Source organism: Eurosta solidaginis, chromosome 3, assembly GCF_040869045.1.
Source record: "Eurosta solidaginis isolate ZX-2024a chromosome 3, ASM4086904v1, whole genome shotgun sequence".
NCBI lineage: Eukaryota > Metazoa > Arthropoda > Insecta > Diptera > Tephritidae > Eurosta > Eurosta solidaginis.
The window spans coordinates 237802405-237817584 of record NC_090321.1 but is presented as its reverse complement, the minus strand read 5'-3'; the positions used below and the strand labels follow the sequence as shown (position 1 = coordinate 237817584).

The 15180-nt window shown below is 40.8% G+C and overlaps 1 protein-coding gene across 5 annotated transcripts in view; it reads left to right on the top strand.

Annotated features, from left to right (window-relative positions):
- Window positions 1-13754, top strand: part of LOC137245263 (uncharacterized) — a 275054-nt gene extending 261300 nt beyond the window's left edge. For all 5 annotated transcript variants that reach the window (XM_067775629.1, XM_067775625.1, XM_067775628.1 and 2 more), the window contains exons 7-8: window positions 4927-5323; window positions 13594-13754. In XM_067775629.1, the coding sequence (XP_067631730.1) occupies window positions 4927-5093 (167 nt within the window). In that variant the 3' untranslated portion in view covers window positions 5094-5323; window positions 13594-13754. The remainder of the gene's footprint in view (window positions 1-4926; window positions 5324-13593) is intronic.
- Window positions 13755-15180: the final 1426 nt, after the last annotated feature.

Sequence of the window (15180 nt, the reverse complement as noted above, 5' to 3'; positions counted from 1 at the left end):
GGCGTTGAGCCTTGCCGCGTTGCAGGAGGCACAGTATTTTCCATACAGATCAGTGCGGAGAAGGAATAATATGGTTTCAAGAACTTTGGTGGGAGTGGAGGGAAGGGCATTGCTAGTAAGCATTGCCGCCATCCTCTGCACTATCGTTACTTTGCTCTTGTTAGATTCGATATGGAGTGCCGTCCAGCATACGGTAACGGCGGAGAAGAGTATTGGTCTCACCACTGCGTTTAGATCCAATGAACGATGCGGGGCTGGAGACCCCACCTTTTTCCTATTGTCGACTTGCAAGCGTGGAGAGCCATTGTGGCTCTCCAGGTTCGCTCCTCCACATTTCGCTTCCAGTCTAACTTCCTGTCTACAACAACTCCGAGATATTTAACCACGGTAGAGAGTTTGATTTCCCTGTTGGTATACCTCATTAAAGATGAGTCGCCCAGATCAGAAATAATGATTCTCATGTCTACAAGGAGCTCGAGGAATTCCACAAGAGGCCCTGCTACCCCTAGTGAACGTAGAAATTTTGTGACCGCTGCTGGGAGAACGTTGTTGAAGGCTCCTTCTCCGTCGAGAAAGATACCCAACGTGAATTCTTTATAGGCAAGTCCCTTCTCTATCTTAGTACCACAGACCTTGCTGCCAACAACCCAAGGCTCCAGGACTATAACGACGTCCTCATATGTTGTGCTGAGGCGTAAGATTAGGGCAGCCGAGGCTGCCTTAGAGTGGTGCAGGTTTATTTGCAATACCTGTGCACCCGTTAAAGGTCGGATTCAGCACCGACATCCATCATCTGCTGATCCGCAACGTCGGATGCCTCCTCTACAATAGTATCGTCGAATTCGGCATCCGACGGGTCGGATTCCAGCAGAAGTTGCTCGTCCATCCCAGTAAAGAACTGGCCCGCAAACTCAGATACCGAGAGTGTATCGCTCTCGGCATCTGGAGTGCTGCGTGGCAGTTCGATATCGGCCCCATGTCCACTTAAGGTGTTGCATTTGTCCCCGAGATGCGTTGTGGCGGTTACGGATTCGCTCGAGGCGGTATCCCCACCCACCAGATCTTCCGGCGTGGAGGCGGTTCCTTCATCAGGACCAGGGGCAGCAGATCCACTCGGAGTGTTTCCGTCTAACTCCTCGCCCTAAGGTACAGGCTCACCTTCGTCCGGTGCTTCTTCTTTAGTACCATCCCTTCGAATCTTCAACGTGATGGAGTAGAAGCCGTAGCTTAAAACTCCACCACGTTCGTCAAGCTAAGGGAGAGAAGCCTCGTTTATGCTTCGCCCTTGTCTCGCCGACCCAAAATCATGCCAGGATCAGCTATGCTGTCTGGGACCCAGGCCGAGGCTCTCGGTCTGTTCGGAATTTATTCCAAACCGACCGCATCCAAGTTGGCCCCAGGCCACAGCTATGGCGAGTTTGTGGAGCTTGCACCAGCGCTCATCGGCGCAGGAAAGCAGCTTGACCCTGCCCTGATACCAGCCGGTATCACTATTAGTGGGAGACGGCCCCGGATACTTGGTCATGTTGTCCTTAAAGATCTTGAGAAGGCCGTTAAGGACATTCTTCCAGTTATCCGGGGTCATGTTCCCATCCAGGTGACCGCGATTCAAAATCGCCAGCGTAAAGTTTGCCTTAGCCGCCTCGCTGAAGGTTTTGGTCACAGCAGGGTGAGTAGTGGCCGAAGGCTTGGCCTTTTGGGAACGCTCGACGCATTTCCCATTGACCATTGTCTTTTAAAGGCTGGAATTTACGGGTCATAAAATTGTTTGGTGGTAGAAAAAGTAGTCACAGTACCTTGGGGGATGGGGTTGTTATTGCTGCTCTACTTGGCAGCAATAATCTTCCTGGCCCAAGCCAGAGAACTTTTTTGCTCTGCCGTCAACTTGTCGCTGGGAGAGTTGCCAAATCTCTCAACGATTTTGGCGGCGTTGTGGATGTTCCGCTGGCTGCGGACCGAAATCGCGATTCGCTTATTTGCCTTGGGACCCTCAAGGGGTTCAGCCGTCTTGCTAGATGGCTTGGCAGCGGTAAAGGCAGTATTTTTGTCCGTGTAGGTCTTAGTGCTGTTTCCACCCTGCTGGCGAGAGGTGCCCAGTACGGACGTGGGACGGGCCTCCTGTGCTTGCTCCGTCGGACGCTGTTTTCCCTCTTTGGGGCTAGCTTTTCCGGCTGCCGCGGGATTCGACTTGCCCTCAAGTGGTATAGTCCTTCCACTAGCTTGCGCAGGTGGCCGAGAAGTATTTTGAGGCCGTGGAAGCCTGTTCGGCGCCGTCTGTGCGGTTCCCGACGGATTGGTTACTTTTTTAACGCCAGTCCAAGGGCGGCATCTTTACCCGCGTAGGGATCCGAGGCTTAGTTTTTTTGTCTATTCATAATAACTGATTCGTCGGCTGTATACTAAGATGAGACCGTTCGGTCGCAGCAAGTCTCCGTTACGGAGATGGACCAGTATCCGGGAGGCTCCATAAAATACATTCGGATACCCCTGACTGCAAACCATCCAATGGGCACGGAAACGCATAACACCCTGGATTAGGGGTGGACCACCTTTTCAACTGGGCGTGGTCCGTTTCCCACCCTGAGGCCACGTTTAAAAACCATTTCCATATGCCTGAGCCATTAAGGAACTGGGGCACAAATAGAAATGATTCCCAAACTTAGCTAGTACTCCCCTGGAAGGGAAACTGTTGTGCTATTGCCAGCCGGCACTCTCTGGGAGGGTTCAGCACAAGGATATTCGCCAGCCAGTCCGTTATATAACCAGAATTTTGTTTAACCACCAAATTAAAAAAATCCAGTTAACAACCAAACCGTATGTTATAAAATAACTCCGTATCCTTGGCAAATTCTTGAAGCTTTCAAGAAGATATTCCACTTGCTGCTTTTAGATCTGACAGCTGTGTCAATCCCAATAGCTGGTGTCATAGGCTGGCGCACTCTACCCACCACACCGAGGGTCCTGGGTTCAAATCTCGCGCAAAGTTGCATCAAAAATTCACAAGCTAATTTTTAGTTAGGGAAATAAATTTGATTGGCAAATATCCCGAGTGTATTTATGCCATGAAAAGCTTCTCAGTGAAAAAAGCTATGCAGATGCCGTTCGGAGTCGGCATAAACATGTTGGCCCCGGTAGGTAATTTTCGGAAGCTATCGCGCCTTGCATTTAGTGCAAGTGCCTAGTAAGAATACCCATTATAAGTCCAATCCGCTCCTTTTAATGATAGGAGTAACATTGTAAGTCTAACGTTGTATGGCCTGCCCATGATAACCGAAATTTTTCAGCGCCGCGCTTGAGTCCATGCCTGGTCCATCATGTGCAGCTCTCTCCTTCTCTCATTCTCGTCCAATCTAATGCCGACGTCTGCGGAGCAAGTTTCGAGCCATGCGACCTTTTAAACAGGAAACTGGCAGCTTGTAGAATATTTTTGTTTCCGTAAATTGTACGACAGACGCAACTTTTTACAGTGCTTTGGAAGCATCGGTGTACACGTGTACGTTTAATAAATGCCGACAAAACATAAGCCAGACAGGGCAGTGAGGAATGGACGAGAAAAAATGTCTACCTGACCCCTGCCATACAGATGGCGGAGTTTAAAATTGCAGCTCTTGTGTTATTATTTAATCGTTTCAGAAGAAAAAACTTGTGCAATATTGGGGAAATTATATGTAAGAAAAAGATCGATACCGACTTGTTCTTCTCGATTGGCTATCAGTTTTTATAAATATGTTATCAACGAGGTATAGACTTATTGAAGTGACAAACATATGCTATCGATAACAACGGTCATCGATGGATTGTTGATACTCTATCGAGCAGTTATCAGATTGTTATCGAAAATTTATTGATTAACTATTGAAATGATATCTATTTTTTTACAATATATTATCAAAGAGTCACTGTTTATCGAAAAGTTATCGATTTCCTATCACAGTGCTGCCAATTTGTTGTAGGCGTGTTTTTATGCGATCGAAAAGTTTTCTATTTGTTAACGAACAAATTTTGACTTCTTATCAAAAAGTTAACGATATGCTATCGAAAAGCTAATGGTTTATTATAATCTACAAACACAAATCTACTGATTTATTATAAGTGTGTTACGAATTTGTTACAGCTGTGTTATGGAAATTATTTTTTAAATAAAGTTTATCTAGATTTATATTTTCTGTCAAAACCATTAAGATTCGATACCGAAAGGTATCGATTTATTCTCGAAGTGCTATCAGTTTTATATTGGCGCGTTATTGATTTATTATCGATGACTATCAGTGTCTTATGAAACAGCTACCGATACAACTTCAATATAAAACGATGACAATCCGCTAATAATCCGATAATAAAACAATAACTTGTCGCTAGCGGTTGTTTTCGATAAAAAGTCGACGAATCTCTTCTGAAAAAGCCCAAAATGTATTGTTTCTGGCAAAGATACATATATTGTGGCTTAAATTCAACCCCTGACAAAAATCTCTGACTTATTTCAAAACATTAGCTTTCTATACGTATTCGTTACACTTATTTGGAATTCATGCTTATTTTTCTCAAATTTTACACTCCCCAAAAGGTTTTCACATCTCTACTTAAAAGATGACCTTGAAATAATGATAAGCCTGCTTCTGACTGTTACCTTCATACAGTTTATCACCAATCGCTTACCTTAAGACATGTATGCAATTTTAAAGAACGTATTTGTTTTGGGTTCCAGACTAAGTATTTGTGCTGATCATTCCTAACCATAAACACACAATGTGCAAGATATTCAGCCACACGTATATAATAAATTTCCTCAACTTGAAAGCTTCATCGTAAAGATAAAATACCTGTTATAGTTTTTTCCACCTTAACGGCTTGCAGATTTAACGTGCTTAGCACACGAGCAAAACTATAGACATAGTTATTTATTTATTTTTTTTTTATACTCAACAGGCACTCTATATAAAATCGGTGATGTACTTCCACAGGATACCGGAAATTGCCTGCAATGTGTGTGTATAGATGGCTCGACTAGGGAAGATACGCCGCGTGTCACCTGCAGTCCGCACAATTGTCCGCCCCTTGTGTTACCAGATCTCTTCGATGCCACAGGATACTAAACAACGCTGCGACTGATGGTAGTGAAAATTTATCAACAAAGAGCATAAAAAAGAAACAAAAGCACATCTTTAGTTGATGCGTTAATACATAAACCCACATACAACCCCACAGTCATACACATACAGCAACTCAACTGCTCTATATCTAAAAACCAAAGGCAACAAGTCAGAAACATTAGTTCCGTTCATCAACCAATGGCAACTGACGCGATGTCATTTATCGTTAAAAGGTAAATTGGTTACAATCCAAAATATTTATATGCTATAAGAGGTGATTTATTGACGTATTTTTATGCTCATATTGTCAATGTCGAGGGATTGGGTACGGAAATGTGTGCTAATTAGATATTACTAAAACTAGCGAATGTAGCTAAGTTAAAAGCCAACAACGATTTACTTATATGCGCTTGTCGAAAATATTGGGCGTTGATTACGTCCGTGTTGCACAGAACTGTTTCTAGAAACTTTGTGAGTTTAAATGTCACTTTTCATTTGATAGAAAACTTCGACTAATGTCAAAGTTTTAAAGCAAGTTCGTTTTCCCTATAGCCCCTGTTATTTATAGCTTAATGTTGAGCAAGAGATACAACAACCAACTATGATAGTTGGTTATTATAGCAAAACGGGTATTGCCAATTTGCTTTTAAATGCACTCACGTATTATTATTTAATTAAATGTTTGGGAAAAAATTTTAAAAACTTGAAATCAGGGCGTACAAGGCGACTATAACTTGTAAATCTCTTTAAAGCCCTTTCTCCCGACAGTGGAATTTGAAACCGCACTCCTGCGATGAACCATCACCACATCTTGCTGTTACATATATTTTCCCAATTGCCTTTTGCTTAATTTATTTCTACTTCCATATAGAACATAATTTTTCTATTATTAATATTAGAGAAAATTTGCAAAGTTTACAAGTTCGTCAGCTAGCTTCTGAGGAGCTGAGTTTTGAACTCGAATCTCCAACATTCATACTAGAGAAAAGGCCTTTAACCACTCAGCCATATGAATACTTAGCTCCCGTGAAGCTAGCTGATTAAGAAGTGGAATTCAGAAACATGTCCTAGTAACCATCGCCGTTAGTAAACTTTGCAATTTTTCTCTAATATCAATAACAAAAACAATTGTATAAAGCAATATGAGCATTAGACTGGGTCGATTTATTAACCGATATCGCTCCATTGATTTTTCGATAGGAATTGGGCTCAGGAAAAAAAAGTTCCACTACGCATACCCAAAAAAATAATATTCGAGCCTGCAAAAAAAAAATTACGAAAGGGTAAAAAAAGTTCCACTCCCCAAAACCCAAAAAATAATTTTTCAAAAAACTGTTATCGCCAACGTTTTTACAACGTTTTTAGAGTTTAACCAGATCGAAGTTGAGATAGAGTGGCTCGCGTTTCCCTGGGGAGTATGCGCTCCCCTTCCGCAAGTTTTGGGTACTGTTCTTTGAGTACTGGATTCACCGGGCAATTCCTGGCATAAAGGCCCGACGCCTGTTTGTGGGGCTCGGTGAGGACCTGCTTGTGTTTTTTGGCTGCATACGGCTGAGTTCTCAGGTGCCGTATTTCCTCATAATGCTTACGGAGATAACTCCTTAAGCCCAGGTATCTGGGTATTCAACAGGAACTGTTTGGTTAGCATCTCATTTCTCTCTAGGGAGTATTCTCGCCTCATTATGTAGGTGGTGTTCTGGGGACATAAGAAGACAGCCCGTGGCGGTTCTGAGAGCAGTATTTTGGCAGGTCTGTAGTTTCTTCCAGTGAGTAGATTTTAGGCTTGGAGAACATATAGGGGACGCGTAGCATGCAATCGGTTGGCCAATTGCATTGTAAGTGGTAATGAGCGTTTCTTTTTCTTTTCCCCAAGTATTGCCAGCACGTGATGTGAGGATTTTCGGCTCTGGATTTTCAGTACAATTGCGGCTGCATGCTCATCAAAATGTAGATCCTGATCAAACGTCACACCCAAGATTTTGGGGTGTAGGATAGTCGGTAGCGTATTGCTATCGACGTGGATGTTCAAAATGGTCCACATTTGGGACGCCCGTGTTGTAAATAAGGTCGCGCAGGATATAGTCGGCAATAATGCCAGGTTTCGCGATGAGAAAAAACTGGAGAGATCAGGGAGGTAGCCGTTTATTCTGTTGCAAAGCTCATCGATCTGTGGGCCTGGGCCTGTGGCCATTAATGTGTAGCCATCGGCGTAGGAAACGATAATAACTCCTTCTGATGGCGAAGATAACTTTGATATGTAGAAGTTAAACCAAAGTGGGGATAGGATACTACACTGTGGCACCCCTTCTTTTTGGTTTTGGTATTTCGTTTCTAAATTGCACCGACGCCTGCCGCCCATCCAGATAATTTGCGGTCCACCTTTTAAGACATGGGGGAAGGGTAGATCCTTTCAGGTCTTGCAGTAACGTGCCATGGTTGACCGCATCAAAAGCTTTTGATAGATCTAGCTCAACGAGTAATGTTGTATGTTAGGGGTTTTGATTTAAACCGCAATTTATCTGGGTGCTAATGGAATTTAGCGCGGTGGTGGTGCAATGGAGTTTTCTGAAGCCCTGCTGATGACAGGCTAGCTGCAAATTTGCTTTGAAGTAGGGGAGCAAAATGGATTCAAGCATCTTGGCTACTGGCGATAGGAGAGATATCGAGCGATATGACTCTCCTATGTTAGCTGGTTTCCTAGGTTTTAGTAGCGGGACCACCTTGGTCATTTTATATTTTTCGGGGATGACAAAGGTGGAAAGAGATAGGTTGAATACATGCGCTAAATATTTGAAACCCTCTTTCCTTAGGCTTTTAAGCATCGGCATGGCTATGCCGTCTGGGCCCACTGCTTTGGATGGTTAGCACGACCAATGGCGTCCTTAACCTCTTTCGCGGTGACGGCAATTGGAGACGCGCTGAATTTATGTTTATGTGCGCATCTGTTGGCCTTCCATCTATCTTTTTCGACTGTGGAATGCATTATATATTGTCGGCAGAAGGCGCTCGCGCATTTTTTCGCATCCCACAGCACGTTATCGCCAAAGGCGATGACAATTTTGTGATAATGCTTAGACGGTTTCGATAGGGACTTAAGGGTGGACCAAAGTTTACCTACATCGGCATACAGGTTACACCCGCTTAGATGCTCCTCCCATTTCGCCCGCTTGTGTTCATCCACAAACAACCTGGTGCGTTGGTTTATATCCCTTATTTGGGGGTCGCCGGGATCGAGCTGTCTTATGAGGTCAAGTTCTCTAGCTAAACTTGCGGCCTCCGCCGGAAAGTGAGGCCGTATTTCAGGTATTCTACCGGCGGGAATGAAGCGAGCCGAGGCGGATTCAATGACCTTGCGGAAAGCCCGCTCCCCTTGGAGGGCATCAGTCGGGATAGGGAGCAGCAAAGCGGTTGTCTGTAAAGGATTTATATTCGTCCTACTTTCCTTTTTTAAAGTTTATTAAAGTGCGTTTTTCTGTGACGATGAAGTCGGCGGTACGCTCGAACGAAATAAGTATAGGCAGGTGGTCGGATACCAATGTTACCATAGGCTGCCAGTTGACGCAGTTTACGAGTGCTGCGCTCACGATTGATATATCCGGCGAACAGTGACAGCTTCCTACCATACTTGTGGGGGCATCTCCGTTTATTATGCCGAACGTCGTTCCTTCTATTTGATCTGCCAACATCTCACCCCTACTGTCTGCCTACAAGTTTTAATGCCATAGATCTTAATGGGCATTAAATCGTCTAAGACAATGCGATTATTGTCAGTGAATAAGGCGCTGATATTAGGGCGGTATCCACTAGGCAACAGGTGGCAGGAGGGATATAGATTTTGATGATTTCTAGGTTTGCATTGCCTTGCCGGACAGATAAGCCTTGACGTTCTAAGATACTGTCCCTGCGGCCGATGTCGGGATCAATATATGATATTGCACAGAGTGGTGTATGATAAACGCGGGGCCGCCTTCATTTCCGCTCTCGCGATTTTTTCTGTGGACATTATACCCACAACAGGTCTGCAGAGTAGATCTTGCTGTGAGTTTAATCTCTTGAATCGCAGCAATGCGGATGTTGTGCCACTTTATGAAATCGACTATCTCCTTGATCTTCCCAGTTAATCTATTACAGTTTAACTGCAGAGTTCTGAAGTGCAACGGGGGAGATGTCGTCACTCTAGGAGTAAGGGGGGCACTAAGGCGTAGACTACGGGACGCCCTTCGGCGTGAACAGCAAGGAGCCACAAAAGATTTATATATAAGTTACGTGGACGTCTGGTTTTGGGATCTAGCCCAGAACAACTCGTCCGATGCAACCATCCATTACACGAGACACTGACAACAGTATGACCGTCCTAAAAAGATTATTTTCTGGCAGACGCAGCAAAACCATTTCTCAAAACCGGGGTCAGGAGACGAACCCGGATAGGGTTCGATACCTTCCCGGAAAAGAGAATATGGGGCAGTCCCGTTGCAAGTTGGTTTTACCAATAAACATATGTAGGTATACATATATATGTATATTTGTACAATCATACATATGTATGTATATGTGTACAAACTAGACATTTAGAACATCATAACTGTATATGAATTTATGCTTTCACGCTCTAGTGCACACGTAAATTATGAACTGAATGTTAACTAACTGTACTACAACGCATTCAAGCAAAAATATGTATATTAAAACATAAGTATGTATATATGGCTAGAATTTTGGCAATATTCATGAATTTACATTACATTTCCTAACCATTAATTATGTGCATAACTTAATTATGAAGCCTTGTTAGCTCACTAAAGAGATGGATGCGGAAATATGCAGACAATCACCAAATATAAATATTCCTGTTGAAATTTTTAATTTAAATTAAGTATTAAAAATATAAAAAAGAAAGCTTCCTGTGTATGCGATAGTTAGTAAAACGGAGTTTAGATATATGTGGATCCTAATCGCCTCAACTATTTTGATTCAATTACAATAAGACACCAGTGATAATAAATAAAAACAGATGAGCATTGGGCTTTATTTATATCTGTTTTAATTTCTACAACCTTATTTCTGCTATACGTTGATACTCATCATCAAATGACTTTCACAGCTTCTGTTGTCATGGTCCATGTATCCGCACCCTATATCAGAAAGGATACAATAAAATCTCTTCTTAGGGCATGTATATTCAAGTTTGAGCTATACAAACTATATTTTGACCTAACGAAGGTAAATAGATATGTTCTATTTCAAAAGTATACTTCCATGTTTTTAGATATTTGCATTATCCAATTAACCATATCAACTGAAGTATAAAAAATCATTTGAATTGCTCAAACTCTCCATCAGTTATTAAATTTTGATTTAATGTCTTAATTTAATGGCAGTGGCAAGGGATAATCATAATCGATAGATGTCCCCAAAGTCTTCAGTGAGTGTATTTATCAATTTTAAAATCAAGTTTTAAATCAACTTCGTGCAACTGAAATTGATTCCAAAACTGTTAATTATCAACTTACTTACTTAATTTGCGCATAACCGTTTAAACTATATGTGACTTGTAGAGCATGATTTTCGTTTGCCGAGAGAGGACTTTAATTTTCAATTGCCTACCTAGTTCAAAGTAGCATTTATTGGCAAAAGTGATTATTTGCTGGATTTCAGAGCTAATGTTGTTGTTAGTGGTAATGCTGATTTCCAAATAACCGAAGTCTTTTACTATTTCGAAGTTATGGCTGCCAACAGTAGCGTGGTTTCCAAGGCGCATATGCGCTGACTCTTTGCTCTTTACCGTTTCGAATGTCCATCCAAATTCTGACTGAGCTGATGGTGTTTCTCATCGTTATTTTCCACAGCCGTACCAAATTTAGGCATAGCGGCCTATATCAGCTTCTTTTCATGCTATCGAAGACGGGTTTAAAATCGACGAAGGGGTCATGTTTGTTGATTCTTTTCTCGCGGGTTTTTTTCTAAGATTTGGCGCATTGTGAAAATATGTTCGACGGTAGATTTACCAGGTCTGAAGTCCGATCAGCCGATTCACGGTGGGTCTCAATCTTTCGTACAATACACTTAACAGGACCTTTTAAATACGATACTAAGAAGGCTGATTCCACGATAATTTGCGCAGTTTTCAGTATTCCCTTTCTTGTGGACTGGGCAAAGTGTACTAAGATTCAAATCGTCAGGCATGCACTGGTCTGACCATATTTTGCAAAGAAGCTAATGCATGCGCCTTAAAAACCCCTAGCCCCACTCCGCAGGCCAGCCATCAGCACCCGCGGCATAGTAGTTTTTCAATCTGGTTATTGCTATTCTAACTTCGTCATAATAACTGGGTGACATTTATTTCATCATCATCGCTTTCGGGATCGGATTCGTCATCCCTGTGCGGTAAATCTCTGCCTCCATTTAGGAGAGCAGATAAGAGTCAATTATCAACAGCTTCCACTATATGGTGCAGAAAGGTATGTACCCCGTTTTCATCACCATATCGGAATATCCAGCTTAAGCATTCAATAAAATTGGCAGCACTAGACCATCAAATCAACGTGAGTATATCTAAAAGGGAGCGTCTATTTAAAAAAAATTGTTAAAACCGAGCACTCGTGATATAAATTGTACAGTATGGGTGTACGCCTAGAAATTTAATATTTTGAAATTAAGGTTGATATGCAAGTTTCGATATCCCAGCGGGCGAAAGAGCTTTAAATAATTCCATCATAGGCACGACTTTGGCATGAGACTATTAAAATCTACAAACCTAAAGGATTTAGGAGTCAAAAAATAGTTTTTGATGTGACTCAACCAGTCCGGTATTGGTGTAATGTACCGTATATAATTCTTCAAAGGACTGGTCATATTCGTAACACAACGTTAGCCTTCGTGGGTTCAAATCACAACAGTAATCAGATTTTTATATCTGTTTTGGTTTTAAATCCAACAGATGTATTAATTCTCATTTATCCGACTTCGGTTTTGTTTTTTTGGTGGCAGCTGCTGTATTAGCTTCGGCTTGAGTTTAATACGTGGTTTCATATCCGACGTTCCGCTTTAGCTCTGGCTTGATATCACTTTCAGTTTCGGATTTGGCTTACTTTCGTTGTACTTTCGCTACTTATTTATTCTATTTGATCTGAGTTTTAAATCGAACTCTAATTTCAGTTATAAATTCGGGTTCGGTTCCACTTACACTCCGTCTACAGTATCATAGCTTTGGTCCCATATCCGGATCCGCTTTCGTCTTCGTTTGGGTTTGGTTTTCATATTTGCGTCCGTAATCAGTATCAGTTCCGGTTACATTCCACTAATGGTTCCTATCACCTTCCTCCGGTAATACTATTTCCGTTTCTTTATTCATCTCTAAATTTTAATGGAAATTATTTTCTTTTCTCATATTTTGCTATACCGCTAACCTTCCTTCTTTTATTTTCTTCCTATGCTTTCCTTTACTCATATTCTTGTTTTCATTTCAAATCTTCATTTATCTCCTTACCATTTTCCGTCGATTTATTTATTTGGTGTCTGATTGCGATCATATCACCTGAGCCATGTGGTTCATTTAACATTAAACTTCTTAGTTGTTGTTGGAGTTGTAGTGATAAGGACACTCCGCGAAGATCTTGGGAGTATTATCGATGTTGATGGTTCTTTGCCGGTTACATATCCGATACGTTCCGGTAACAAAAACTATTTAAGCACCAGCCCAACCATATGGGGGACGATTTAGTATGACCGCATAAAACCTTCAGGGACATACCGCCCTCCTACCCTCTGGAGGAACTTGGGGTCGCCAGAGGCACGGCTGTTAAAGTTACAGGATTCGCCACGGGTAGGTAGGGAGACAATCGGGTGTGAGAAGCTATACTTTGCGCTGGCAACACCTTTAAATGGTTGCGTTACACAACCCCTTGAATCAATTTGGCATTTTAGTCGCCTCTTACGACAGGCATACCTACCGTGGTTATATTCTAATCACCCTAACTAGCTGGGGGCTAAACTAAACTTCCTAGTGTTCGTCTTCGTTACTAATTTGCGACTTCGTCCTTTTTTCTTGATTTTCCTCATTATTATCAACATAAAGCTTGCCATCGTCAGCACCTTTACCAGTATAATTGATCTATTTGCATTTCTACCACTGTCACTATCTTTGATAAATTCTTTTAGTTTTAAGTTTTCTTAAAGCTACCTTTTCCCTTCCCCAGTCCTAGTCCCACATTCTCCTTCTTAGATTTTTCGCATTGCCTCTTGCATCGCCTTTTCTTTCTCGATAAGTTTCTTTGTTGTTTCTCTTGCTTTTTGCGCTAACCTTGACTATTCTTATCACTCTTTCTTCATACCTCAAAATCTTGGAGGCTAAAAAAATTTGTGTGCTGAAAAATTTAAATCTTAAGTAAAAACAATTTTTTTTAGTTAAGTATTAATTTTTAATATTATTTGCAATAAAAATATATAAAATTATATAACAAATTTCACTAACAATGAAACAAATCTAAAATACCTCTCTTTCCAGCTTCTATTATCATCAAAGCATATCCTGCAACAAATCAAACTTACAAAGGAGAAACAAACGTTAAACGTAACTATAAAAAATATTAATAGTAAATGAAAAACCCAAGCCACAATCCTTCCATATAAACATGAACGAAAAAACTGCAGTCAAAATAAAAAAAAAAAAATAAAAATAAAAAATAAAATTGAATTAAAAACACAAATGCGCTGTAAGCAGATCAAGTCATAAAACTCATAAAACAAAATAACTTGCATAAATAAGAAATCATTGGATAGTTCGAATAATTTGTAGAAAAATATACAAAATAAGATTTAATATAAATGTGTACCATAAATTAAGCAAAACAGTAGATTTTCTAGAATTCTAACAAATAAACAGAACACCGATAAAATAATGTATACTTCATTGATTTGTAGTAGGTAATATTTAGATATATACTAAAATTGTATTAGGCATTACAACTTAAAACAAAGCTTACGAGGCTATTAAGTATTTATTGAAATTGTACTAAAACATTTAGATCATAAACTAACAAAAACTTATATTTTATTATTAACGAACGAAATGGGCTAAATTTCGAATTCTAGGTGAAATATCAGCCTAGATTGGCTGCCGTTTCGAAAACGCCCCATCTGAGAAAACTTTCAAATAATGCCCGTATGGAGAATTTGTTTCAAAGGCACCCTATCTAAACTATAATTCAATATATGTTGACATTAGCCAAGGTGTTTATGAAAATAAAAATAAAATCAAATTCTGAAATAGCGTGTTTTCGAAAACAATTCCGAAACAAAAATTTCTCAAATATTATCTTGGTCAAGGAGGTACCCCTGTACGGAGCTTCAAGTGAATTGCACAACAAATAAGATTTTTTGAAACAGTTCGGTACCTGGTCCACTTCCAAGAAAGCAAAGTTTCTCAAATAATGTACTTGTCACCGAAGTAACCACATCTCCAGGAAATCGCACCATCATTACTTTTATTTACAATGAGTCGGCCCCCGACCTACTCCCGTGTATGAAAAGTTTCTCAAATATTAACTTGGTCGAAGAGTTATCACTGTACGGAACTACAAGTGAAACGTACCGCATTTTAGACTTTTCACTTCTTGGAATGAAAAATTTTTCATATATCATCATGTTTAAAGCGGTATCCCTGTACCGATCTCAATCGGACCACAAATTAGATTTTTTAAAATCAGCCCCGGGCTTACTTTTGGCCTTGAAAAATTTCTCAAATACTATCTTGGTCATAGACTTACCACTGTATGGAACTTTAAGCGAATTGCACTACAAACAAGACTACTTTAATAAGTCGGTTCCTGGTCTACTTTCCGCACAAAATTGTGAATCTAAAACATCCTCAAATTCTCTTGATTACACACACACACATCGTCAAAACCGATCAATTTTTAAGGCGGAGTAGAGTCACAAATACACGTACAAAAGCATAGCTCGGTTGTGCCATGATTGTGTACAAAGCTTGGCAAAAATATTGATTTAGTTGGGGTGGACCTAAATGCATTTGTTTAACTGCATGGTATGCTACATATATGTGGCTTTTTGTAGAGTTAAACGACCAATTACT